General features: G+C 44.6%; 1 protein-coding gene across 3 annotated transcripts; it reads left to right on the forward strand.

The window, feature by feature from the left end:
• The first annotated feature begins 461 nt into the window (after window positions 1–461).
• On the forward strand, window positions 462–26617 carry SkpA (SKP1-related A). Of its 3 annotated transcripts, XM_065440221.2 has the most exons (6): window positions 462–621; window positions 1438–1534; window positions 8790–9004; window positions 17391–17531; window positions 24250–24304; window positions 26080–26617. In XM_065440221.2, the coding sequence occupies exons 2-6, from the start codon at window positions 1438–1440 to the stop codon at window positions 26103–26105; spliced, it is 534 nt and encodes a 177-aa protein (XP_065296293.1). In that variant the 5' UTR covers window positions 462–621; the 3' UTR covers window positions 26106–26617. The 3 variants fall into 3 exon arrangements, with proteins under 3 accessions (XP_065296293.1, XP_065296294.1, XP_065296295.1); XM_065440222.2 differs by lacking the exon at window positions 24250–24304; XM_065440223.1 differs by lacking the exons at window positions 24250–24304; window positions 26080–26617 and adding an exon at window positions 19261–19390.

A 26617-nucleotide genomic window follows, 5' to 3' on the forward strand; every position in this document is an offset into this window, starting at 1 on the left:
TTTCAATTTCACGAATGTATTTTTGAAATAGCAGTTGATTATCTTAAAATTGTTAACCGACGACGACAATGCAGAAGGTGACTCGAACGATGCTCGAGCGCGACGTGCCAAACATCTGACGGCATGAGGGCCCACCCTCTTATATACTTGCACTGCCTACCCAGTCGCTCCTAATCCAATGCCTAAATTACCGCGCCTGGTAATCCACCACGGCGGCGCCACATTTACAGGATAAATGATTTTGTTGGTGTTGTTAGAACATAAATAACTTTCATTGTGCACTGCTACTTTTCACAAAGCTTCACTGTATGACATGCGCTGAAATAAATTGGACGTTATCCAAACAAAGATTACTAAATTTTCCAAAAGCTGGGAAAGTAGCGCTCTCACATTATTTGCTCATTCCTCGAATACAGAACACCTCCGGTTTTGGCGCCATTGGGCAGGCATTGTGGGTATAGAGGGGTCGTGAAGGGGAAGTGTGATTTTCGAACCAGCAGAGGGCGGCTGCGCTGTGGATATTGCTTCATAAGCCTCTCGAAATCGCCGTGCGTTTGCAGTGCCGAGATTGTGCTCCGTCGATTTGATCGGGCGACTTGAGTAGCTGGACGTTCACTCAACGTAAGTATCGAATTTAACCCGTGCAACATCATTTGTTGACCTTAGGTAGTACGTTTCCCGAAGTCACCCGTAAACGCACTCTGGCTGCGTTTGTTCGTTTTTTATTCTTTTAAGCCTAACTTGCTGATTTGGACCACCATTGGTACCATGGTTTGTTTTCTTTGTGTTGAGTCGTGTGTGTTATGCTTTTAATATGTGGCCTGGTATTATTGCCATTATTCCCGGGCTTCCAGTCGGCACTGTTCGTGAGCAGTTTTGGCGATTATATATGTTAAGCGCTGCTGCTGGACATAACTTGTTCTCGGCTTTGTCATGAATGCGCTACTAATTGTTCCTTGTAAATAGGTTGCGCAACATTTTTTTTTTCCTGTCTATTTATCGGCGCTCCGCCTACTTCTGTTTTATTTCCGTTGTTTTCTTTTTCTTTGGCATGTCTTCCAGACTTCGTTGCATTTATGCTCGAACGTTGATAGTGCTTCAATGTGCTGTCATGGCCGTAGCTCTGCGGCGTGTTATTCTCTTCGGTATCTGCAACACTCGGTGTAAATGTAGCTGCGTTTGAATTCTTTTCTAGCGCCAGTGACACTGGTAGTGTGTGCCATTGTCTGCGCTAGTGTTGCCTCATGGCGGCGTTGACTAGTGAACTGCTCCACGTGGTTAGCGTTGCTTCTATTCTCACGTGTCAACTGTAACATTGCAGTTAGCGCAGGGAAAGAGAAAAAAAAACTGCGCTTTACCGGCTGGGCCATTTACTAGCCAGTAGCTACTTGTAACGGAGTTTTTCGCTGACATCTTTGTTTGATGCTTTGTTTTCAGATGCCGGTCATCAAGCTACAGAGCTCCGATGGGGAAGTCTTCGAAATCGACGTCGAAATAGCAAAGGCGTCAGTCACAATCAAGACTATGCTGGAAGGTAAGCGTATTCGTAGCTCGATTCTTGCATTTTTTGTGCACAGCTTCTGTGCTTTGTGATGTGATAGTCGTCGGTGCTGTTGGCGATAAGCTGCCGAATCAGCGGACCCCGCATTCGCTGTCTGCCGTAGCGGACTACCATGGTGCAAACCGTAGGGGGCGTTTTTATTTACTTATTTGTTCGCGACGTCGTTCTTGCTTCGCAGCAGGCCATTCCTTTGCTATATGACTTCAACAGCACTCGTTTTAAGGCCTTACGAGTGGCGTGGTGTTCGCAGGTATTGGCACACTCAGGAACACTTAATGCAAACAAAACAGTCCCGCTTTATTCATTTGTTTATTTAAGGAACGCGCAGCGCCAAGGCATTGCAGTGGGTTGGGAGGGGGTACAAGTACATGACACTTCTGCTCCTAGGCAATTAAGTGCAAAGCCCTCCCCCCCTCCCTTGCAAAACAAAAGGCAAAGCCCTTCGCAATGTACATCTACGGCATCAAAAAGAAAGCATCATTTGATTCATCTCGCAACATTACCTGGCACTCTATTATTTCTATTATATATTTCTCTGTTAACACTGGTAAAGGCAGAGTTGCTAGCTTATGGTAAAGATTCGTTGGCTTAGGCAATCTTTCTCTCACATGTGCAGCAAATTTTTTTGCAAATTGCCTGTACCTCGTCACTACAGACTAACCTTTGTATTCATAACTGCACCTCGGAAGTGTTCTTGACTTGGTCAGAATAACGCCTAACGTTCCGAAGGAACTACAATGTCTTGTGCACGTTCCTGGCATGTCATCCAAGAGATCGGGTCAAAGTGCGAGCTTCAAGTTGAGCCACATTTCTGAATGCGGGGAGGAGTAAAATTGGCAAGATTAGTTCATACTGGCCTTGTCCTACCTGCGGCTTTGTATGTTTTTGCCAATTTGTAGATTAATTTCACTGTTAAGCCTACGAGGCCATGGATATGAGAGCAGAGTGCTGCAAGATTGATACTGCATTTAAACACCTGCGCAAGCTGCAAATGTATTACATGATCTGAATTGTATTATCAACTATTCTCTATAACTGGGTTAGAAAAATTTATGGTGTATCCATCCTTTGGAGATTCCTGGCAACTCTACTGCTTTAGCAATCATTCATTGGCGATGACGTGTATCTTTATCGTCAAAGGCGGCACATACCCAGTGATCCACGTTGGCTGGAAAAAAGCATCGTTCAAGAGTACCACATACCCGTAGTTCTATAACCAGTGAACCAAGGTTCTCTCGTGTTTGTTTTTAAACACACTCCCCCAGCACAGCAGCCTGGTGCTATGCCAATTTGACAAGGTTTGCGGGAAAGAGGTTAGGCACAGGCATGCGTACATACTGCAAACTAGGTAAAGTTTCCCGAGAATGCTGGCACCATTAAGAAGCTGAACTTGTAACCCTATTTCTTGCCCCAGGCATGTCCGAATGGTTTTGCTGTCCTAAACTTTGTTGACACCGAAGGAAAGTATTGATACATGATGCAATTTCATGTCTCCATCCATTGTACCCTTCACTGCATTGTTTTTGGAAAGCATTTGGGCCCCATGAAAAAAACTGCAGTGTCACTGTTATAAGGTTGCTGCTTCACATAGCAGACGATTCCACTGAATGCATTTTACCTCGCAATGTGCACTCTACTAGTAGTTCACTTACATGGCCACTACAGCATTCTGTACTTCCTCCTCCACGAAATCGAGCCATGCACTCTTTGCAGCAATGTTGTCGATGCATCGGACAATAGGCACATGACATACTCGCCGACAAACTTTCAATATGTAGAAGATAGAGGACCGAGGGCTAGGAGTAGTGCTGCAATTTTGTTCACCTAACATAATGGTTTATTTTTCACAGCACGCACTTTAACACTTTCACCAGTAAGCTACTGATATTTTATTGTACATTTTAGTTGGCTTTTAGTTTTCATGCACACAAGAGTTTGGCACCATAGTTTCCTACAATCATCGCTAGGGAATTCTGGCGCTGCAATTCAACCAACGTGGGAATGGTGGGAAGTACACTTCATGTGCCTTTGTTGTCGTAAATTTTAAAGCAATGTGCACTTTTCTAGGTGCAGAAGACAAAGCGAATATGCACAATGACTGATAATTACAATAATTCAGCTTGGCAAAGTGGCCAAATCAAAATGTAGTAGCGAGTCTCAAGGCGCTGGCTTGCACACACCAAATTCACTAGGGCATTTTATGTCTTGTCTATGCATGTGTGCAGGGCATAATGGTTTTAATATCGAGCTGCTGTGCTAGAGGTTGTGCTTATTAAGTACTTTGTTAAAAATGATGAATTTACAAATTTCCTAGCCCGTTAGAAGCCAGAATGAAGTTCAAGCAAGTCTGTGTACTTCCTTTGCTGGCTGCCTACTGCACCTCCTGTAAATGCCAGCACTCGAATTCAGTCTAGTACCATATTTACTCAATTGTAGTGAGTTTTTTTCGTGATTTTCGTTGGCTGAACTTGACCTTTGCATTACATTTGATTAATGGCATAATTTACCGTTTTGACGCCAACATTCTAAATTCAGTTGCTTTACACATTAAGCTTGCAACCTGCATCTTTACGTCTAGATTCATTCAATACACAGGCCGACCCAAGTCAACTTCCTTTTTACTGGAATCGGCGCTATTTTCGCTGTGCTTGTGACTGGTGTTAGGGTTGCGGTGCTGCATTACCCAGCAGCCTTTAGCGCTTCTATATGTTCATTAGCAATATTATGGTGACAGCGCATTTGGTATGACGGTCCCTTCGAGCTGCTAGTAATTTTGACGGCAGAGGAGCTGGGAAACTGTGCCACAGCTTGGCGTCGAATGTAAATGGGCTTTCAAATATCCTTTTAAAAAATGTTTGTTTGCATAACAAAATTCTTGGAGCCGTTAAAACCAAACTTTTTCAACTGAGAAGCAACATCTTGGGCGAGAAATTGCAAAATATACAAATTGCTTAATTGGCAACATTTATTTCATCACCAGATCAAGTACTCGCAGTTAAATTGCATGATGTACAGCAACATATTCGAGTACTTGGTTGGTCCTACCTATAATTTCTTTTTTAATTTGTAGTATGTTACAGCACTCTTCAATGAAGCACACTAAGAAACTGGTTTATTGTGGGCGAACTTGTGACCGGAAACAAAATACTAAAGCATTCACACAATTTACAGAACTTAAACGGGATCCTAGTCAACAGTCGACCGCGTCTCCACACCGAATACTTTCACTCCCCCCCCCCCCCCCCCCCCGGAAGGCTAGGAGCCACGCCGTGACTTCTCATTGGATGGGAGACTAGGGCGCTACTGTGTGCACGTGCACTGGAGACGCGCACTGTATCGCCATGCGCAAGGTGTTTCTGGCTCGCCTCTAATGGCGATGCTTTAAGTAATGCCTATGGCTTTAGCGGTGAGGCACTTGGAATGGTACTTCACGAGAGTGCTTGTATCTGGCATGTCGAGAGCTCTCTGCGGCAATGTACCCAAACGCAAGTACTCGATGCACATTTCAAAGGCACATTTTGAAAAGGAAATGGTAATTACAAAATGCGTATTACAAGTAACTAACATAACTAAATTCATGACAGACTTCATAATCATGAACTTGTATCTTCGGGGAAATTTCTTAATAGCTTATGAGATGCAAAACATTTAACATTTCATAACACAATTACAAACACCTGTCTTAGCTCCATAACTTTTGGAGCCATGAATTTTTCATTCACACATTGGCGTGCCAGTCTCTGAAAATGTTTTGTGCAGTACAAATGCATGTTGCATGTGCAACAGACCATTAGTCTTGCATTCAACTTTTCTTTCGAGCAGTTCCAGCAGATGTCCTTTCTCTCGGGCTTGTGTTTTTCCACCGTGGGTGGTGCAGCTAGGGAGGGAAGGACAGGACCTGGTCCTGTGTCTTCTAGTTTCAAGATCGGTCCAGTAAGCTGTCTTGAATGCCAGCTGGTCACATCGAGAAGGCCTAGGAAACTCGGGTGATTGTGTATCCCGAGTGCGATTTGCTTGGACAATAACTCTTCACAGCTGCAATGTCGATGTAGCGCAAGACATCCTTCTACCAGTGGATGCATTGCCTCGCAACATTGTACGAGCCAATTGGGGGTTAGGTTTATCGCCTCCAATCATTCCAGTGTTATATTCGTTGGTGAGCTGTGGTATTATTGTGATTTGCTGGCACTTCCAGTCCTTTACTCTTTGTATGCCAAGCACGTGCATGTTGGCGATGTCTGCAGTGTTCACCATATACACATCATGTCGATCGTTCCATTTAAGATGTGCCGACTGCCATATCTCGCACCCAGCGGGTGTCTCCTTTTTTGCTCTCGTCTCCCAGGTGACACCTTTAGTTCTGCAAGGAATCCCCCAGTGATCTTTGTGTTGCTCCACTCTAGTGTCTTGCATTCCAAGAGGTGGACAAGATACAAGTGTAGAAATTGTCCATGTAAATGTACCACAGTCAGGGGACTTGTTGAAAAACTTGGTCACCTCATCAAAGGCTAGCCCATTGGCACTAGGTTTTTCGTGCTTCCCTGTATACATTATGAGCTGGGTGGTGTAGCCGGGGGTTTTGGGACGGCAAGAACCCATAATTTATAACCCCATTGTGAAACTTTGTCTCGAATATATTGTCAAATTCCAGGCTGCGCTTTTGCTTTAACAATTCTTCCATCCACTGAAATTTCAAGATGTGCTGTGAAAACTTGCAGAGCAGTCGTTGGTGTGCTGAAGAAGCCAGGACACCTTATCCAGTTCTGTGCGGCAGCTCCGTTGGTGGATTTTAACTGAAACGTGCAGCATGGCCAGGAGCACGTTTAAGCATCGCCTTGCTTTACCATGTTTGGTGGGAGAAGTCCAGCAAACAATGTTTCTCACATACAAATGTAGCCACTGCAGTGCTAGCATTCTCGCGGAGAGCAAGTGGGCGATACTTATTTTTCCGCTGGTGTCGCTTCCTTCCGCAAGCCATTGTTCTCGCTGTAGCTTGGTTTGTCAATGATGTGCATCCATGCAACTTTGTTTGTTGAAAGCGAAACTGCTTTCCTTCGAGCGTATGCACGTTTTGGTTGTGGATGCCATGATCTATACCCAGTGGCGTGGCAAGGAAAGTGTTAGTGCCTTCATTACAAAGCACTCTGTTCCCTCCTTACAGCCTTTTTAGCTAAGCCAATGTAGGTCTGTTGATTGTGTAGGTTAAGTGTGTACAAGCATGCTGATAGTTAATCGTGCACCAACTAGCCCGAAAGTCTGTTCCGTAAATATAACCTTTCTTGACATCTTCCATAGGCGTCGCTAGACGTTCGCAACTTGTTGCAGTTATTCATGCAGTCAGGAGGTAAGTATTGCACCAAACCTTAAATAGATGGCAAGTGCTGACACCATAGACAAGCAAAACCCTTTTTATACAGGTAAAATTTGATTCAAATTGCCATTGCGTGTGGTTCTGTGTGGCATGGTCCAGGCAATGGGGCAGTTGGTTTAGAGCCTTTCAGTTTCTCATGGTCATTGTGCAAACAGCTGCGGGCTTCAGCAATTGCAGTGTTGACTCCAGCATCACCTAAAAATTCCATTGATCATTTGTAGTCTGAAGGTGTTCGTTTCTGTGTGCTATAATCTTGATATGTGCCTTAAACTGCCACAAAGTGCATAGAAGTATGCATAGACCTACGACTGTGTTTTGTAGTGAGGTTTCATTTCTTCCGTTGCTTTAAATCTTGCCATTACTGGTGTGAATTGGCTGCCCTATGCTATAGATGAGGCAACAATTTTAAGTAAAAAGAATTCATACGAGGGTGGCTGTGGGGGTAGGACACCAGTCTCTGAGGCAGGGTGTACCTGGTTCGATACTTGTCTCCAGACACTGACCAGCTTTAAGACGAGTGCAAGCAGTCCCTTCGCCAGGTGTCTGAACTCCTAAGGGTGTCTTGCTTAAGAGATTCATATAGAAAACCTCCCAAGTTTGTCAACCTACTTGCACATCCACAGCACTGGCATACTGTTGTGCAGAGTTTAATTTTCACTTATTTGGCCCCTTCTTGTGGAGGCCAATTTTGCCAACATTGGTAGGTTGTTTGGCTAACATAGAATTTTACTCTTCGTTCCCGTAATCATTTCCTTAGCCCCTATCTAATGCTGCCTAATGTCATTGTGGGACGTTGGTATACATACTTCAAGCTTTCATTCTCCTTTCTTCTTGTGCTTCATCAGTGATTTGAACAGCAGTCTCCTATGTTATCACTAGGATCGGCCTTTTAAGAGCATTGATCACAAGACTCTAATAGAATCTCGAATGGAAGCCTTCCATTCTACTGGCCCCTTCTGCTAAATCTCCCTAAGCACCATATTTGCACTCGCATCTTCACCGCTGCGGTGCTTATGTACTCGCTGGATTACTTTAATGAACCATTGCTGTGCCCTACTGGTTGGCCACTGCTCTATGCAATGTTCTGCAGTGTGTTGTGCATAGTTTGCTGACTTCGTTGCCTAGTGTGCATTGCATTTCTGCTGACATAGTATTTCTCTCTTTGCTGTATCCTTAACGACATCCAGATTTTCCTATTAAATTATGGCCAAAATTTCAGACTTGCACAATTCTTCAGCTTTAGTCCCTCCTCATTCTTATTGGCCACTTCGGATCACTGCTTAAGGAACCGCAGGAGGTGCTGCGACTGTTTCAGCAAGCAACTAAAAAGCCTGAGAGATCTTTTAAGGGAGGTTCCCCAAAAATGACATGGCGTGCTGTGAAACACATGCCTATATTGGCGTTTCTTTAAGCCTGATGCATGCTAACAGGGCCACATTCATGGGTAGGCATACGCAGAAAACGCATGCACTTCAGTGCTCTACCACACCGATGACTAAATCCAAACCTGGATATAACGGATTGTGTATAACAGCTCTAAATTTACTTTCATAATTTTTGTATGAAATCTTTATATACAATTATTCATACAGTGAACTATTTTGCAATCCTTTTGGAGTTCTCTTTATCCAGATTCAACTCTAGTTGAGTAGGTAGCCGAAAATCTTGTCTCAACAGGAGCAATCAATTAGCTTGCATGAAATTGTGCCTTGTGCTACCAAAAACTGCTTCCTCTGCCCACTAGGCTCTCCATAAAGGCACCACTGGTTGCTCTAGACAAGAAATTGTCAGATCTTTTTTCTTGCCCTGACATCACCTTACCACACTGCTATGCACTCTTGCAACTTCTGCATACAGACCTGGGCATGGACGATGACGAAGACGAGGTGGTCCCATTGCCAAATGTCAACTCTGCCATCCTGAAGAAAGTCATCCACTGGGCCACATACCACAAGGATGACCCACCCCCACCCGAGGACGACGAAAACAAGGAAAAGCGCACAGACGACATTTCATCCTGGGATGCAGACTTCCTCAAGGTGGACCAGGGCACCCTGTTCGAACTTATCTTGGTCAGTACAGCATTTTTGATATCTGCAGTAGTGGAGTCTTCTCTATTGAGGCTTCTTGACAGGCTGCCTTATTGTCTATCCATTAGTTTTGTGATGGGTCCTAAATTACAGTGGTTAATGAATACTGCAGGCCCTATTTGGGCCTGCAGTGGTTCCATCATTGGTAATAGACGAGCTAGAAGTAAACTAGCAAAATAAAAAAGATACAGGGACCTCAACATTTGCGATGTAGAATTATCAACAATAGACATGCAGTAGCAACAATGGTTACTGCACAACTCAAACAAAGCAGTGATATGCCATGCACACAAAACTTGAGTGCATTGAGCATTTTACCTAATATTCATCGAATGCAGATGCAAGAATTGATTCCTTTCCTTCATTGTGTAGTAGAGTATAATGAATAAAGAAATTACAAGATCAAAGAACAATTGTATCATATTAGTGTTTGGTAATTCTATAATGGAATAGCATGGAGAAACGGGGCATATTGGTATATGTTAAGGTAACCAAATGGTTGCCTAACTTTTCTGTTCTGGTGTGCAGTCAGAGTGCATGGACGGCTTCATTATGTGACATCCCCATGGTATTTCAGTTACCATGCTAAGGATGTTGCATAAGCTTTAGCCTGGACACTACTCTACGATCGCGTTCATTCCCCTTTTGCAAAAGACAGATCGTCTCGAGAAACGCAAATACGTAGAAAAACCTCAAGGCTCAGTTCTGCACCCTTTCTATTTTTATAATTCAATATTGTTAGCGACTCCAGGCTAGGTCTGTATACTCTAACTTCGGCCTGGTGAGGGCTTTGTATGCTGTTAACTTTACAGTAGGTGGCGCATGCCGTAGTTTGTTTTAAAAATGCCAGTTTTTCGGTGCGTTACTACAAACATTACTATCTATATGCCGTTCCCAACTTGTGTTTAACACCCAAATATTTGCAGAGTTACTTTTTTTTTTCGGCATTTTTAATCGTGTAAGCAACTTCTAGAGACGCTCCTTTAGCGACACAAGCGTCGAGTCTCTCGTTTCTGCGCAGCATTTCCACTTCGCCTCCTGAGACTACCAGGGACAAAATTCAGTATCGGGAAAGCAATAGAAAAAAATAGTACAATGCAAACTTTATGTGTTTCACTATGGATGTGAAATTGCTCCCCCTCTCGCTTCTCTCCCAGCGCTCAACTGCTAGCTCGCTGGCAACAGCTGGGTCCATGCTTGTTACATATTCTAACGTCGGCATTGAAGAGCAACGTTACTAAATTATTTTCAGTTGTCAAACTCCGCCGCGGTACCTGGCCCCTTTCTGTCCCGCCCGCGACACTGTCGGCGGGAAGGCGGGCGGTGCAAGCGTTTGTGCGGGCAGACAGAGACGCCGATGCGTGCAGCAGCATGCCACATTTTGCTCGTGTTTCTTATTTGTGTGCCAGGAATATGCTGCCTGCCTGTGAGCAAACATGTCTGCAATGAAAGAACGAAACGGCAATGAAACGAGAAAAACCACTAGAAAGAGACAAAGGGATAGCTAGGGAGGGTGCAGGTGCCCTTCCCATCACTTTGTCTGTTTTTACTCCTGCTTTTTTGTTCGTGTTAATAACACTTTGCGAGTATTCTACGAGGAAATAGTGTACCAGACCACCGCCTTTGAACTTTGTGCACATTTCCTAAGGGCTATGAACTTGTTACACTATGGTTCGCGTCGTTGAAGATTTTTTTTTGTAACTGCTAAACTTGATAGAACAGAATGCAATTCAAAAGAACCTGAAGCTTTTTGCATCACAACAAACGACAGTCGCTGCAAGTAACTCTGATGTCGACTTTAAACATTGTCAATAATCTGCTGCGTCAAGATTCGCTCTGTTTTGACAGCCAAGTTAAATCAAGATCCATCGGAAGTGAGGTTTTTTTCAGCGACACTTTAGACTAGTGCGTTTTTTGGTGGAGACGAGTCCCATTCAGCTATAATGAACTTCACGCAGATATTCCGCCTTCTAAGCCTGTATACACCTGTTAAGACAGCGCTACGTGGGAGGTGTGCCAGGCCCGTGCTCGTCGGCGTCAACGACACATTCACACAGACAAGAGAAGCCTGCAAGTCAAAACAGTCTTTGCAGTCCCATTGAGGCGACGTTGATAAATTGCGTGGATCCAAGCTGCTCGCCAGAATGTGCTTGCAATGAGCACACTTATGCTCAAGGAAACATAGACAATATGTTGGCTATTATCTGTGTGAATGTCATTCATAAAGTCGGAAAGGGTGCACCATGTGATCTATGCTTAGAGCACCTAAGCTCTGAAATCACAGCAGTTGGCTGCGACAGTTACATAATTGAGTATAGAAGTCTCAAGCAAGGTTCCTTAAAGCACCCAACGCCGAAGATGCTGTGCTTTGTGAAGACTGCGAACAATAGTGTCAGCTTCCCTGGATGAAGCAGGCCTTTACTGAGGGATATTTTGGAAGGTTTTAGATCATCTAGAGGGGTGGTGCCTCCCTCTTGGTTGTTTACAGCATATGTTGGCATTCACGTGAGCAATACTGAATTTCTTCATTGTATACCTGGAGTAAAAATTCATCCGCATAACAAACTGTCAACTAGAAAGCAGTCGCAAGGCAGCTGTAGCAACCAAGAAAGCTAGTCTTTTGTGAATATCAATGCAGCATGCTTAGATTCATCAATCCAGCGTTGTACCGGTCCTATTCTTTTTTTTTTAATTTTTTTTTTTCATGTATACATAAAACAACTTCCCAGAAACTAAAAGCTTCACTCTCCTCTTCAATCACGTATTAGCTGATTTTTAGAGTGCACGATGTAAAAGTTATTCTTTGAACATTTAGTGCCACGAAAAGCAGCAAAAGGAAAAAAACTGGTGGTCGGCGGCAGCGCCACCTCGCGAGAGGACACGGCAGAGGGTCACGTTCTCGTGCCGCTCCCAGGCGGAGTTTTACAACTGAAAAGTATCTAGTAGCGATGCTGGAGAGGGTGCATATGGTGCACTTTGGCACCACTCATTGGGTGTTATGCCCCGCCAGGTGGCGGGCTCTGTGCTTCCTCCTTTGCTCCTTGCCCGCACATCATGCCAAGGGAAAGACATTCGCTTGCTTAACCTAAAGAACACAAACGCTGAGGTGGGAGTGCCACTAAGAGACGCCCAAGTCGGATTACGATCTCGTACCATTTTTTTTGTTCCTAAATATTAAGCTTGCCCCCTTTTTGAACTATTGAACTTCAAGCCCCATTTGTCGCACCATGCACTGCCTGAATGAAAGGAATCGATTAGTCAGACTTTATCAGTGCTTTATGCTGGCATAAACAATACAATCATCTGCAAAAAGTATACTCTTCACTGGTGGTCGCACTGATAAATCTATTCTTAACATAAACCAAATACAGTGGACCAAGCATCGACCTTTGTACTCCTCGGTGCACATCTGTTTCATCAGATGGTCAGATCTTTAGCCTTGGAAGTCGCTCCCCGCCTTATATGTGAGGCAGATGGGGGTGCACGCGGTGGCATTGCTTTGTGGGGCGAAACAAAGGCATCTGTCGTGTATGTAGTTGCTACCAATGTATAGTGAAGCACTGTGTGGGCTTGTGTTGCAGCTTTGCAATGTCTCCCACTAACTTGCTTTCTTTGTCGCTGGCATATATATAAATGTTATCAACATGGCTGTGCTTTCGTGACCAGCTAGAGCAGTGTGTGCTACACGAAGTGCATGCTTGTTGACATAGCACCTGCATGCACATGCTTTAAGTGGGGACGCGGCGATCAGATCGCGAAAATCTCAAAAAAAGACCGATTTTTGGCAACAACGCGTTTTGGTATCTGCAATGCCTGATCTACATTGTATGAAAATGGCTTGACTGAAAACTCGCTAAAAGTGCCAGAAAAGAAATTAATTTATCAGTGCGTAGGGTGAGAAAACAGCTTTAAATCGCGTAAAATCACTGCACTTCACGGAGCCCTCGCTCGTCATGCTCGCCACTGAACGCCGCCATCTTGGTATCATTTGAAAGCTCGAGAAGTTTCGCCATTCCGTTTCTGTATTCTTCGGTTGTCGCCATCTTGTAACAAACACACAAGCACAAAAGAAGCGCGGGTCTGCTAGAGGCGGTCACACGGGCCCTGCGATGAAAGCGGGCCTCCGATTGGTCGCCGTACTGAAAGGAGTCTCGCCATTGGTTGCTGCTGCAGCAGCGGGCAAGCTGGCAACCACAGTGGACCGCAGTTGTCTGCTCTGAAAACCACACCAGCGTCTTTCTTCGTTTGACACTCGCAGAATTTCGATTTATGAAAGCTCCCAGGTCAGTGATAGATGGTCGCTCATTCGAAAATAATTTTTAAATGAAGCATGCCTTCGGGAAACGGAAGCACAAGCCTCCTACGGCGAGAAAAAGACGGCGGCCAGCGGGAGAAGCGGAGAACCCGACTGAACACGCGGATAACGTGCCGCGTTATCTTGCACCGTGCGATTCCAGCAGCGAAGCCGACAACCGCCCTGTGACATCGACACTGATAACCAAGCCACCAGAAGACGTGCCCACGGAGGCTCTCGCACCTGTGCATACGGCTGCGCGAGTCTGCAACCGAGATCGCGTTGTTGGAGGCGACGCGAGTCAAAGGTCTCCATCGCTGGCAGAGAGGGTGTGCGTTTCCAATGCATCGTGCGACAGGGACACGCAGCCTGCGAGTGAGCCCCAACCGTGGACGAGCTACATGCTGTATGGTGACTCAAGGCTCACCAGACGAATCGTCGCACGATTCAGAAGCGCAGGCATGCAGTGTTCGCGACTCCCTTCGCGCGGTGTCCTCCGCGACTGAGCGGAAGCAGCAATGCGAAGAACAAATTTCGGCCCTTTGTGACTGAGTTCATTATTATGCCCATTTCCGCGATGAACTCTTTGATCGCTAAAACTCTGTGCCCAAGATGCCAACAGCGTTCTGTGGGTGTACGCTGCGATACCAGGCTCGGTCTGGCAGTGAAAATGGTGGTCATGCACTACTCCAGAAGGCGCAAGAAAAGGATAAAGAACTCCTGAAGAAGGCATCCAAAGCCCACCAAACAAAGAGGCAAAGGTGTAAGATGCCCGACAGCAGCGATTTAAAATATTAGAGCCCTGGTGCCTTTTAATAAATTTGCCATGCTTTTAAAACTTTGCAGCCAGTTTTCTCAATTGCTTTTTTTTTTTTTTTTTTTTTCAATCGCCTCGCTCGTTGAAAGCGTAGCACAACAATGGCTGGACCGATCTTGGTCCAGTTTGTTTTGCTGTGATCCACAAGCTGCGCTGCACTTAAAGACGGTCTTGAAATGTTTCTTTGTCTTTCCATCATTTAATTATTTCACAATTACTGCATGGCTCCATGCAGTGAAGCACACTCATGTGCATGTTATGTTGAGCAAAAAATTATTGGCGCACTAAAACGTATATCTAACGCTGTCTTGATGTACATTAGACATCTGGGCAAACATGCAAAGTATTCCCAGCTCCCTATCATGTTTCGTTACTGTGCCAGGCTTTCCACAAGCAAGGAACTTATAAGTTCTTATAAAACAAAGATATCCTAATGCAATAGACAAATCTAAAATTTCAATGTGCAGTATGTGTGCCAAGTTTCAGCCCTTTCTGTCAAGAAACAAAAAAGTTAATTATGATCCCCTCCTCCCCCCTTAAGAAGGGACCCTTCTCTTTGGAGCCAGAAATTGGCCCCGATATCTTTTTGCATTCCTTTGCTCCAGATTGGTACAGAGCATTTATTTTTATCATGCTTTCTATTACATATGCAACCCAAGCCAATTTTTGCCATCGGCATTGCTATGCGGTTTCGTATACAAGTACATGTATGCTGTATGATGTGTACAGTTGAAACCACTCGCAACAATAGCGGTTTTCACAATATTGGTTACGAGAAGCTGCTGTACCATTAACTTTTGTTTTTCATGCTGAAATAACTCTCTTACAATGCACCGATGCCGCATTATTGGTTGCAACGATGAAGCTGACTGCTGGCTATCCGCGCCAAAAAGTAGTGAAATAAGGCAACCTAGAAAATAAAATGAGAAATTGGAGCCGCTGCACCATGGCCCCTACAGCACCCATGCACTCATTTTCCAGCCTTCTCCGTGCACCTCTCTCCCGTTGCCCTTTCACCCCTCCGAAACGCAAATGGACTGTGTCATCTGCGCTGCTCCCAGATTGCTCGCTGTCTCCTCATTCAGTGCAGTTGTGCAAACAGCTTAATCGCTAGTTTTTGTTGGTTGCATCAAAATCATTCCTGGCCATGTGGTTTCTCAGCCTCGTTTGACTGCACCAAAACGGGAAGATGTCTGACCACCCACTGATCATCGGCAGTGCACGACGTTGTCGGTGAAAAGAAATGGCACTGCTATAGGTTTGGAAACCAAGTGCTTTAACAGATGAGGCAATCATCGCGAATGTGCCTGCATCGGATAGTGACGGCGACAAGTGATGATGCAGTAGGGCAAGCTGCCTCAATGTTGTCACAGGAGGCCGGCAGATAATTCAGTCCCTCCGGGGCTTCATTTTCCCGAGGAACCTTCTGCTGCACTACATAGAGCACCTGAACGCCTTGAAGAAAGACGTCGGCAAACTTCATGTAATGCATGGAAGGCCGACGGACACGGGGTTTTCTCTTGCAAGCCAGGGCGCAGCATGTGGAGAGATGCTTCTGGCGATCTCGCCCTGGTGTTTTATCTGGATTTCTCGAAGCTGACGGACTGCTGCGGCAACTTTCTAGCATTTTTTTCTAAATGCCCCTTTGGGGCCACCAAAGCAACGCCTCTGTAAAGGTCGCATATCGCTTGCCGCCCGTGACTCCTCTTTGCACTTGCTGTAGCACTACCATTGTAATGCTGACAGCTGCGGCCTGTTACATGCAATCGGAGCGCCCAGGAAGCAGTTAAAGCCAGATGTAGGAAGGTGGTGGGGAGGGGTGCTGGCCTCTCCACCATTAGTCTTCTTGTACAGCTCTGCCGTCCCCTTGATATTTTTTTTTTTCGTGCAACCTAGTTATAACACTTATTGATTATAACAGTAGAATTTTCGTGGCACTTCAAATATTACAAGTGGGTTTAACTGTATGCATGTGTGCGTTATATTGCCATACCATTCTGTTGCCAAAGTTGTTTGTACCAGGTCTTGCGTTAAGAATTCCTCTGAATGTTCAGAATGGCAACCCACAAGTAAATGTCGGGGGGGAAAAAACGCAGTGCGTGCCTTTTATCATTCTTCTTGGACTTAAATTAAACCTGTGAAACAATAAGAGTGAAAACCTGAATGATGCGATATTCTTTGCGTGGCTGCGCACTACCTCTGCGATTCGCCAGAAAAGTTTGAAACATGCAGTTTTCAAGAAAGTAATGGTTGAGACATTGACTTCAATGAATAAATCTAAATTGTCTGACGGCAGGATTTAGATGGAAGACCTCTAGCACAACAGCTTGTTTTTACTTGGTCAGCTTGTGTTCATGCTGCCACTACAGCTATGAGTCTTGCACTTCATGTAATATTGTAACATGTTGCTGCCTCATTCATCGCTTCACCCTTCGGGCAAAACTTTTTTTTTTTTCTTCGGACTTCTGTGTTAGCCTTAATTGATTAAGAGACCTAGGTGGGTTATTTGGTTGCTGACTTGATGGAACATTGTTTTCATGGAACCAGGTTTTATTTTTGTATGAAAGCTTGATATGTGGTACTGTAAGTACTTTCGTCACGGCAAATGGGTGCATGGTAGAATCGAGTAAGTGCAGTAGGTACTTGTGCGATGGCATGACAATAGTTCAAATACAGTGGCTTTCACGTGTACCCTTCTGCACACAGCATTGCATGCAGCTTTTCTGACCACCTGTGAAATACGATTTTTTTGCTTTGGTTATTGTCGAACTCTCTAATGCTGAATAATTCCCCAGTTATTGTGTATCGTCTCGCATTAGTGTGTGCACCTTTCTTTTTGATAGGCATCCCAACTGCACACTTGCCTATAACGGTGACTGCAGTGTAATGCAATAGATAACATAGTTCCGACACAAGTAACAGGGCCCACGGCAGTGTGGCATTCATTGGTCATTTGGTACTTTCTCGTGGCTAGTTTCATAGGGCTATACTTTTCAAGCAGAGCAAGAAATTTAGCCTTGATTTATTGGCCTACACTGCAGCATTTTAATGTAGGCAAGTTGCAAAAGTGCTGCTGTGCTGCGATTTGGAGCCATGTCCAAGAGCCCCAGGTCACCGTAATTATTCCAGAATGCTCCACTAAGATGTTCTTCAACCACTGAACAGTTTCATGACCAGTGCTACGTTTTTTTAAAGTAGAAACAGTTCTACTTCTGCTCACCTTGTGTTTGTTTTGCATCTCTCGCTTTTCTTCTCAGGCTGCAAACTACTTGGACATTAAGGGCCTGCTTGATGTCACCTGCAAGACAGTTGCCAACATGATCAAGGGCAAAACACCCGAGGAGATTCGCAAACAGTTCAACATCAAGAACGACTTCACTCCTAGCGAGGAAGAACAGGTAACATTACTAAATTGTGCTCTGCTCCATAGACGTGGCTAAGCTGTTCAGGGTTGCACACACCAAGTGTGTTCATGTTGTCCAGGCCAGCTTGCATGCATTTTCAGTATGTTCGGTAAACATTGTTATGACAAAGTTGTAATGAATATTGAATGTAACACAGGCTTTAATTTCTGCTTCTGTGCTTCAGACCTATTTGTGCATTGCAAAACTTGCTTGCTAGTTTGCTGCACTGCCCACTTTGTTCGGTTCTATGTCAGAAAATTGTTTCTGGATCGACAAATGTGTTGGGCCCAGATGTTTACCTATTTAGTGCAGCGTAGCCTATCTTGCCTGGCATGTAAAATCTTCATTAGGGGGCAGATGGCAAACACCTCATTACCCTGTTCCATTTTACAGAAACCTCTTACCGATTTTTAGTGTCGCAGATTTATGACAAGGCTAATTGCTAAAATTGCCGCCAGAAACCAAGGCTGTTTAGTAGGTTGAGAAAATGTGTGCGTTTTTATTGCAGAAACTCGCGGTTTGTAACTTCGGGTTCTTAACTTGCCTCTAATTCTTCGTACAGTATTTCTGAACTGTAATCTCATCTGTACTGGTGGTACCTAGCTCTTGTAGTGCTCATTTCATTTGCATCAACAGCCAGTCGCAATTCAGTTTCTTTGGCACTGCTACTTAGGACTTAACCCTTTCAGAGTCAATTACTTATACATACGGTGCCGCAAACACGTCCAAAGTGGTTGATGCCCTATACTTACGGTGCAGTCTGTACGTCTAAAAACCATCCCAATTTCCTAGCGTTACCTTTCCTGCTACTGTATGGGAATAGTTTTTTTTTCTCCCGCCTCCCTCTCGGTTTTTGTTGCATGGTTTGTTTTAGGGGTAGTTTGTTTGCTCTGGCGTGTCTGTACTACCCCTCATGCATGGGCGGGCGGCAGTTTGGGTTTTGTTCCACGGATAGTTCTGGCTCCTTGCGCTTGCAAAACTGATGGCTGTCGTTACTTATTGCTCAAAGGGTGGCAGCCTGTTACTCGCTCGTTTCTTGCTTACAGGGGTGCGCATGCATGTTTCTTTTTTTCTCTCTATTTCTCTTTCTTTCTTTTTTTTACTCCAAAAATCTTATCGCCTCTAGTTGGCAATAAGATTAGTGGCAGTTTGTCGCCCGTTTTGCTTTTTCGGTGGGCACACAACCATACAGTTAAGTGCACTCACCTATGCAGTTCGATTACGCTATGGACGTAAATATTGGCATAAGAGTAGAAAATTTTAAGGCTCACGAGATAGTCTCGTGTGCACATTTTTGAAGCCTTCAATGATGTGTATGAGTAAGCAGTGCATCTATACCAATGCAAAATATTCTTGCTTCAGTCACCGTAGCAAAACTTCAATAATTATTTCGAAATGGGTCCCCCTGAATTTCAGTCTGCAATAAATCTAACCTGGGTGGTCGCATATGGCGCAAAAAGTCGACCCTGAAAGGGTTAACATACCCTCCTGTGTGGAGGCCATGAATTGTGCTACAAGCCTTCCTACAGCTTGTCTCCTAAATTAAGTTTAGCACAATGTAGGATTGTGATCTTTTGCGCTCAAATCCTCTTTATACCTACCGACCTTGTGCAAGTCTTCTCTATACATGTTAGAGGTAAATTTCTTTTATGCATTGTTCTTTGAGAATTGCCACTCTTAGCACTGTATTTACTCGTGTAATGAAGCTATTTTTTTTTTTCAGAAATGTTGACCTCAATTTAAAGGGAGGCTGCTTTACGCGAGAGGAAAAGCCATGTCAGATTTATATTTAAGTTGAATTTTGACATGACACATGTTCATAAGAAACTTGCTAATAAACCTTTACCTTTTTAGTCGCTTGCTGCTTCATCGTTGTCAGTGGCGTACAGGCCATCCAGGCTGTTCGAAATTTGGCTTTTTGAAGCTGTGGATAATAGTATCGCCAGGAATTACACTCCATGCCTCCCGAATCCATCCGCAGAGCATGTCGGTGGACGGCCTCCTCCTACGGTAAAAACCGGAATATAGGTCGAACTTTTTTTCAAAAAACCATCGCAAAAAGTCGACCCTCGACTTATATACCGGACATTAGCGGAAAAACTATGCAAGTCTTGCAAGAATGGGCGGATGAAGTAAACAGCCGCCATCAGCAGCAGCGCGGCGTGGCGACATTGTGGCACCGGCACTTTGCGTTTCCACTGTCGCAAAGTTATATTAATTAAAGGCTGCATTTTTGTTTCAAAATGAACGGAAGCCAACGTCAATTCACCGTCGCCTTCAAGAAAAAGGCGATTGAGTACGCGGAAGCCCACGGCAACCTGGCGGCACAGCGCGAACTTGGAGTATCCGAAAAGAGCATTCGGCAGTGGTGGAGTATCACGCGACCGTCGACCCTCGTATTTGTCAGCACCTTATCACGGCACGGAGCAGCGAAATAGCGAACGCGCGTATCTCGTTTGTTTCGCTGCTCAGCGCCGTTAATACGGTGTTGACAAGCACGCGGGTCGATGGTCGCACGATACCGCTAAAAACTTGGCCAGGTGCGCATGCGAGCAGAATTTAAATACTGTCACCATTGTGCAACCCGCTGAGTCGCATTTGTTTCTAGGTAAGGGTGTCATGTCTTTCGATACTTTTGCCATTGAAAAAGATTTCTTTCATTTTTAGAATTCGTTAGTTGGGGGATCGACCTATATTCCGGTCCGACCTATAGTCAGGTTTTTACAGTATATTTGCCTGCTGGAGTAAGGTTGTGGTTTCCCTCGGCCATCCACTTCGTGTACAGCCACCACACGTCCTTTAAAGGTTTATTGACAGATGAATCAAGGGGTTGCAGCACAGCCGTTTGGCCACATGGAACCGCAGCAATGTCTGTGTGCATTTTTCATTTCGCACCGGATACCCTCCTCCAGGTAGCTGCAGAAATTGTTGACGACAAGCAGCAATGGCACAAAGGCCCCCCTGGACGCAGTCTCAGTCTTCAACTAGTTCACCATCAGCTCCGCTGACATCCGGGCCCCCTCCTGAGCACAGACATGGATGCCAGCGGGATGACTTCCTGGGAAGTGTATTCCCAAAAAACTACAAACGGCGGCAGTTTCCTGCCATCAGCTGTCCGCAAGTCCCTGTGCACTTTTCGCTCCTTTCAGTTCCACCATGCTGCTTCATGGCAGTTTGCTGTTCAAAGCAGTCTCGGTGTTTTCAATCGGAGAACTTCTCTTCCTGCCGGATCCTAATGACAAATCCATGGGACTCTTGATTTCGCAGTCCTACCGACAATTGTTGGCATAACGTTGTATGCCTTCTAAGCTACAGCCCCTTTCAGCATATGATTCTTGTTCAACAGCTGCTGGCTTTAAAATGGCAAGCAGGAATGCCGGGATTTCTGGTTGTGGGCCTGCGTGTAGTTCTGAATCTGCTCGTGGGACCCTGCAGAGCCTTTACTACGGAGCCTCTCGCCATATTTCAGAACTTCGTTCTCCACAAGAAGAAACTTGCCTTGTTTTGGCCTTCGGAAATGTGTGGCACTCTTCTCTTGTAGCATGAAATTCTTCCTCTAGTTTTTGCCAGTAGTGCACACACTGGATCGCTGCTGAAGTGCCATCCAGCTGCAGTTACCGTGCTCCAACACATGCTCAACGATCAAACTGGCCGTACAGCTAGCATACTGGCCCATTGTAGCTTAATGCAGCAGGTGCCCAAGAAAGTTGGTTCTCTGCATCAAATGCTGGAGAATTTGTTCTTCGTTTTCTTAGCACATCACTGCACTTGCATCACTCTAAGCAACAAAGTTCAACACACACACACACACACACGCTTTCCTCTAGGACAAAAGTGCAGGTGCGTTCATTAGTGTATAAACAGTCATTTTTCAGGTAGACACGGCTGCTGAAGTGTGAATTTTTTTTCAGCAATATTAATGAAACTTTTGGCACAAAAGAACATGAGACTACGAATGTGCAATTAGTCTTACAGTAGCTCAATTGGTTCTTACAATAATAAACTTGTCACTTCTATTGTTCAAAGAGAGAAAAAAAATTGCTTGCTGTGCCGTATACATTGGGCTCCGTATTGCAAAAAACTTTAGTTCCATCTGTTCTTGGTGTTGAGATATCGAGGCCTGAATATTGCATAGAGCTCAATTTGTTTTGAAGACACAGCATGAACTCTCAATACCCACTAGTATGCCTTTGTCCTCCCACGTTACAGCAAAACCGGAATCGTGTGCTATTCCCAGATTGCACATGCAATATCTAGTGGTATCAAACTCTTGTTCATTTAGACATACTTGGCCGCACACTAGTTTGGACAAACCTTGGAGCAGCGCTAGCATCCAACTGTAGCGTCGCAGTCTGCATTGCCATTCATCAGCGTGAAAAGACAGCAATGCTGGAGCGCTTCGTCTATTTTTTTTTATAGCCCTTATTCCTACGTTTGTCGCTACACAGGGCACTGCATTGGGCACATGCCTCTGGAACTACGTATTCGCTGTCCACGATCGTATTGACAGTGACCATGGTTCCGTCTTGCAGCATCGGTTTCAGTGCGTGCTTTGGCTGCGTCCCTTTCGGAATTGCGTAACTGTCACCTGTGACCATGCCGCTCGCGATCGCAGTTTTGTCCACAGTGGATGCGGCAAACAGTAGTTTTGCTTCGGCTTGGTGCGCGTTGGCTCGGTGCCTCCAAAATTGCATAGTCTCCTTCGATGATTGAATCAATGGCTGTCGTGGTTGCAGTAAGAAAGTTTCGTTTCAACTGTGTGCGATGCTTAGATGATACTGCATGCTGGCGTCAAATCCACCAGCTGCATCATGTGACGGATTATTTGTTCTCGACTTTCCTACAATTAGTAAAGCAAACTCTGGCACTGCAGTTGTTTCAGGTGTTACAGTCTAAGCTTCCGTATAGCAATCTCGGACATAACTATTTCCGACCACATTTCGTGGCATTTAAGCTTTTCCAACCCTGCATATCTAAACGGCATCTAGATATAACAAACATTTTCAAAGGCAATGTTCAATACAACGAAGTGGTTTTCGTATGACCAACACTTCAAACCCCATCACCGTATAACAAAAGCGCATGCGAAAATGTGAAGCATGGAAGCCCAAGCACACTACGTGCAGAGCAGCGCGCACCTCGCCCCCGCTCCACAACGAAGACTTGACCACCAAGATAAGAGAGTGCCGCGTGCGGTTGCAGAAGCTAAGAGGAAAGTAGCTCTTTCAACCGTGATAGAGTAACTGTGCTGTGTCTCCAGCGTGTTTCAGTGCAAAGCAATGCAGTGTGCCGCTGCCGTGGTCTCTGATCTCGGAGGCCGCGACGGCGGCACTTGTTAAGCTGCTCGATGTGGCACCATACGCACTACGTTGTGTACTATTGCGCTTGGCATGACCTTCAATGCAAAAGCGTCAAAGGGGTTACGCATTGTTTCAGGACCAATTTGATCCAGCAGCTGCCAAAGTGTTTTGTCAATATTTGCGTGGCTCAAGTTTGCATGCGCAAGCACGACATCTTTGCTGCCACGTAAGCTTGCCGTGTTGAGGGTTGCGGTTCTATGCTTCATTTATAATCTTGCCGATAATGGCTTGCCATGGTATTCAATCTTTTGAACTTCACACTTATTCGGTCAAAGCGACATGAACACATTGCAGCTCTCTGCATGGGTTTGGTCGATACTGCAGCTATTACTGCTAGCATGCTCAGTAGTTTCCGCTTTTCCTTATCTCCACAAGTGTGCGAGTTGCATCTTGTTTTGTGGTACAGCAACTGAATCTTGCTGTTGCCACTTAGCTGCTTTTTGGGTTTTGATATGGAACCACGGGACAGCCTTTCATCTGTCAGCCCCTTGTGTAAAAAGCATGGCCTCCGCCTCTGTGCTTGGTGCAGGCTCAGCCAGAGCTACGGCTCGCACCAGAAACGCTCATCTGTGGCAAACTCGTGCTTGTGAGCCTGATCTGTCAAGCATCTATAAAATTCCAACCAGAAGACTGGGAAGAATTGCCCCAAGTGCAGTGGTGTACAGTCAAATTTGGTCATATTAAAGTAACAGTGCAATGTTGAGGCCAGTAATAAATGTGAACAGTACACGTCTACAGGAGCAGGGCCGAGTGCCGGCTTTTCAGCACCGGCTGAAAGAGTGCGCCGTTGAGGGTGATCAAACTAAAACATTGCTGCCAAGGCTCGTTCATGGCGAGGCTGTAACTTCCAACACTTAAGCCAGCTTCACAAAACACGGACTGCAACAAGAATGGTTACACTGGAAGCTGGCCATGATCTTCTAGAATTGTGGATGTACACATGTCTAGTCTCCACATGCTTCCCATTTATCGCATTTCGTAAAGGGATTGTGCACTGTTGCATGCAATTTTTGCAGTGTGGGATGTTTTCCTTTTGCACTTACTCTTTTTTTTTTTCAGTGTCTTGGGCACATGCACGCATTGCCTGCTGTAGCAAAATAGTTATGTTCAGTTGTTAGTAGCACTTGTCCAGTCTGTCTCGCTTTACTTTGTCCCATCTGTTGTGCTTCACAATAATCAAGTACCCTCTTCCAGGTTGGGGAAAGCCTGCATCGTAAAAGTCTGGTATTTTAGTAGGTAGCAGGCCTAACCACAGGTTGGGTCTGTGGAAGTTGCTCTAGATCAGTTGCCTGGCATATTTTGTATTGTCCTTCAGTGTATGCAGTCTGCCCACAGTTTGTTCTTTATTACAGGGGACGACACTAAATGACGGGACAGAAGAGGAGCATACACACACAACACTACTCGGTGTGTGTGCTCTTTGTTTGTGCCTTCCTTTAGTGTTCTCTGTAAATGTTGCCACCTTGTTCTCATGCAGCATTAGCTCATACAGCGGATAGAGGACAAGTGCAGGTTTAGGATGGTTGCTGTATTTTGCATAATGCAAAAGCGGGGTAGAGACGACAGCACAGCACAGTGCTATATGGTTTCGCACTCCATCTTCGCTTCTTAGTGGCTTGTCATTTGCTGTGATTATGATGCTTAAAGGCTAGCAGCAATGAAATTTCACTTTGGCTAAATTCCGCGTATATGTACTGTTAAAGTACGAGGCCACAATCTTCTTTTAATCGGCAGCTGTGATAGTACATTTCTGTGAAGCACATTTCGTTTAACTTGTCCCATTATCTAAATTACTAAACATAATTCGCTTTATTTGGGGGACTTGTGAAACAAGTTAATACTGCACCAACAGTGCTCCATTGCTCTTCAAATGCTGAATTGAGGAAAGCTTCTATTTGAAATTTATGTAGCTGTGTGTGATCTATGCAGTGCTGTGCATATTAAGCAAGTAATTGCTAAAAACCTAAAGAAACAAAGAAATGCCCCACTCCAATCACTTTATAACAAGGGGCTGTAATACGAATTTCCCACGAATTTTTTATCCTAGTTCATTTTGTGCATCTGAGCAGCGATTGCACAATTTCATTTCAAGATATTCAGAATAAAGATGGCGTGCTATGATGCGGACAAATATTTTATAAGGAAACGAAAAATACGTCCTTGAGGCCATTTTCAGAGTAAAAAAAAAAGTTGCACATCTAAGTATACCAACACTAGTTAACATTAGACATCAAAGAATAAGTGAAAATAACATTGATGTATGAGGAACATTGCCAGCTGGAAGTCAACTTTACTCAAGGAAATCGACATCTCAATGTGGCCTTGCACCTTAATGCGATCTTGGCAAGGTTTGGAATTGTGCAATTTTATTATTCCCTGCCTCTAAATAGCATGTCGGCAGGTTACTCTTGCATCATGCCCAATAATCGCCAGGTACAGATCCCAGCATGTCTCGGGTTTTTTTTTTTTTCCAGCATGCCATGGACTTCACCAAATCTTTTACATTGTGCCGATAAGCTGTACTAGCCCTCAATGTTCTGGGTATTGCGTGGCTTCTGCCACTTGTTTTCATATCACATGCGTCTGTTTCGGAGGTGCTTTTCAAATGTAGTTTTTGGAGACAGCTCCACAGCTACTCTCTCAAACTAGGTTTTTCTAGTCTTAAAATTTTATTTCACTTGTCAAATTCAGTTAAAAGCAAAGTTTGGTCACTTGATGTAGGGGGAACTTGACTTTTTTTTTTTTTTTTTCATGGAGAGAGAGCAGTAGAGCTTATTGGGCACTGCATGAACCTTTATTTACTAATCCCATGCTGCAGTATGTGCGCATTTGATCTCGGAAGTGTTTTGGGGATGGAGCAAGATCAACCTTAGCTTGTCCCCAAGACGCTTCTATTTGAATAACATTTCTCTTGCATTTTGCATTTCACTGATTAGTGCCACCATTTTTCCTTCTTTGCTTTCATACTGACTTCCTGCTTGCTACTACTTGCAAAATGGATAGTGTTGCGAGGTCCTCAAACGTGATGTTTGGACATAATTTGGGTTTCAGCAACATTCTAGGCTTTGAATGCCATGTTGTTATTTGGTAAATGTATATTTAGATCCTTCTAAGCGAGTGGGAGCACCATGTGTTAATGTTATTCACGCTGGTTTTCTAAGGTCCGCCCTGTTCTGTTTCAGGTTCGCAAGGAGAACGAGTGGTGTGAAGAGAAGTGAACTTATGTGTTAGTGATAGCCGAGCAGGCTTCGTTTACAAATCTGGCACTGTAGCTTCCCCTTGTCCACCCATGCCTTAAGTTCAGTTCAGTGTTTCCGGCACATTTTTTTTTTTTTTTTTTTCTTTTGAGACGGACTGTGCAATTGCTGGACAAGTCTTGAGGAAGAAAAGTTAAATTTTGGGTTTCAAGGCAACCTGTGTACAGCTCTCTTCTGAAGGTTGTTTTGCGTGGTTTTTATTCATTAAAGTGAACATGTCAACCAAGCATTACTCCATAGATGATTGCTAGTTCCCTTTTTGGTTGTTGCCATGCAGCTAGTAGCCCTCAACTACCATACTACGACGCCACCTCCCTAGCTGCTGAATGCCAGCGTAGCAGTGTATGCAGCCTGCTTTTTTTTTGTGATGTGACAGTGTTCTATGGGGTCTATCTTGCTTGTGTGCTCACGTTTTTGAGTGTTCTGTGAACGCTGGAATAAAATATATTCGCTCCGTATGTCA

Source organism: Dermacentor albipictus, chromosome 3, assembly GCF_038994185.2.
Source record: "Dermacentor albipictus isolate Rhodes 1998 colony chromosome 3, USDA_Dalb.pri_finalv2, whole genome shotgun sequence".
Classification (NCBI taxonomy): domain Eukaryota; kingdom Metazoa; phylum Arthropoda; class Arachnida; order Ixodida; family Ixodidae; genus Dermacentor; species Dermacentor albipictus.

Coding starts and splice junctions, on each gene's coding strand:
- SkpA (XM_065440221.2), top strand. CDS start 1,438: ATGCCGGTCATCAAGCTACAGAGCTCCGATGGGGAAGTCTTCGAAATC. Junction 9,005..17,390: donor CCCTGTTCGAACTTATCTTG/GTCAGTACAGCA, acceptor TTTTCTTCTCAG/GCTGCAAACTACTTGGACAT. Junction 24,305..26,079: donor TACACACACAACACTACTCG/GTGTGTGTGCTC, acceptor GTTCTGTTTCAG/GTTCGCAAGGAGAACGAGTG.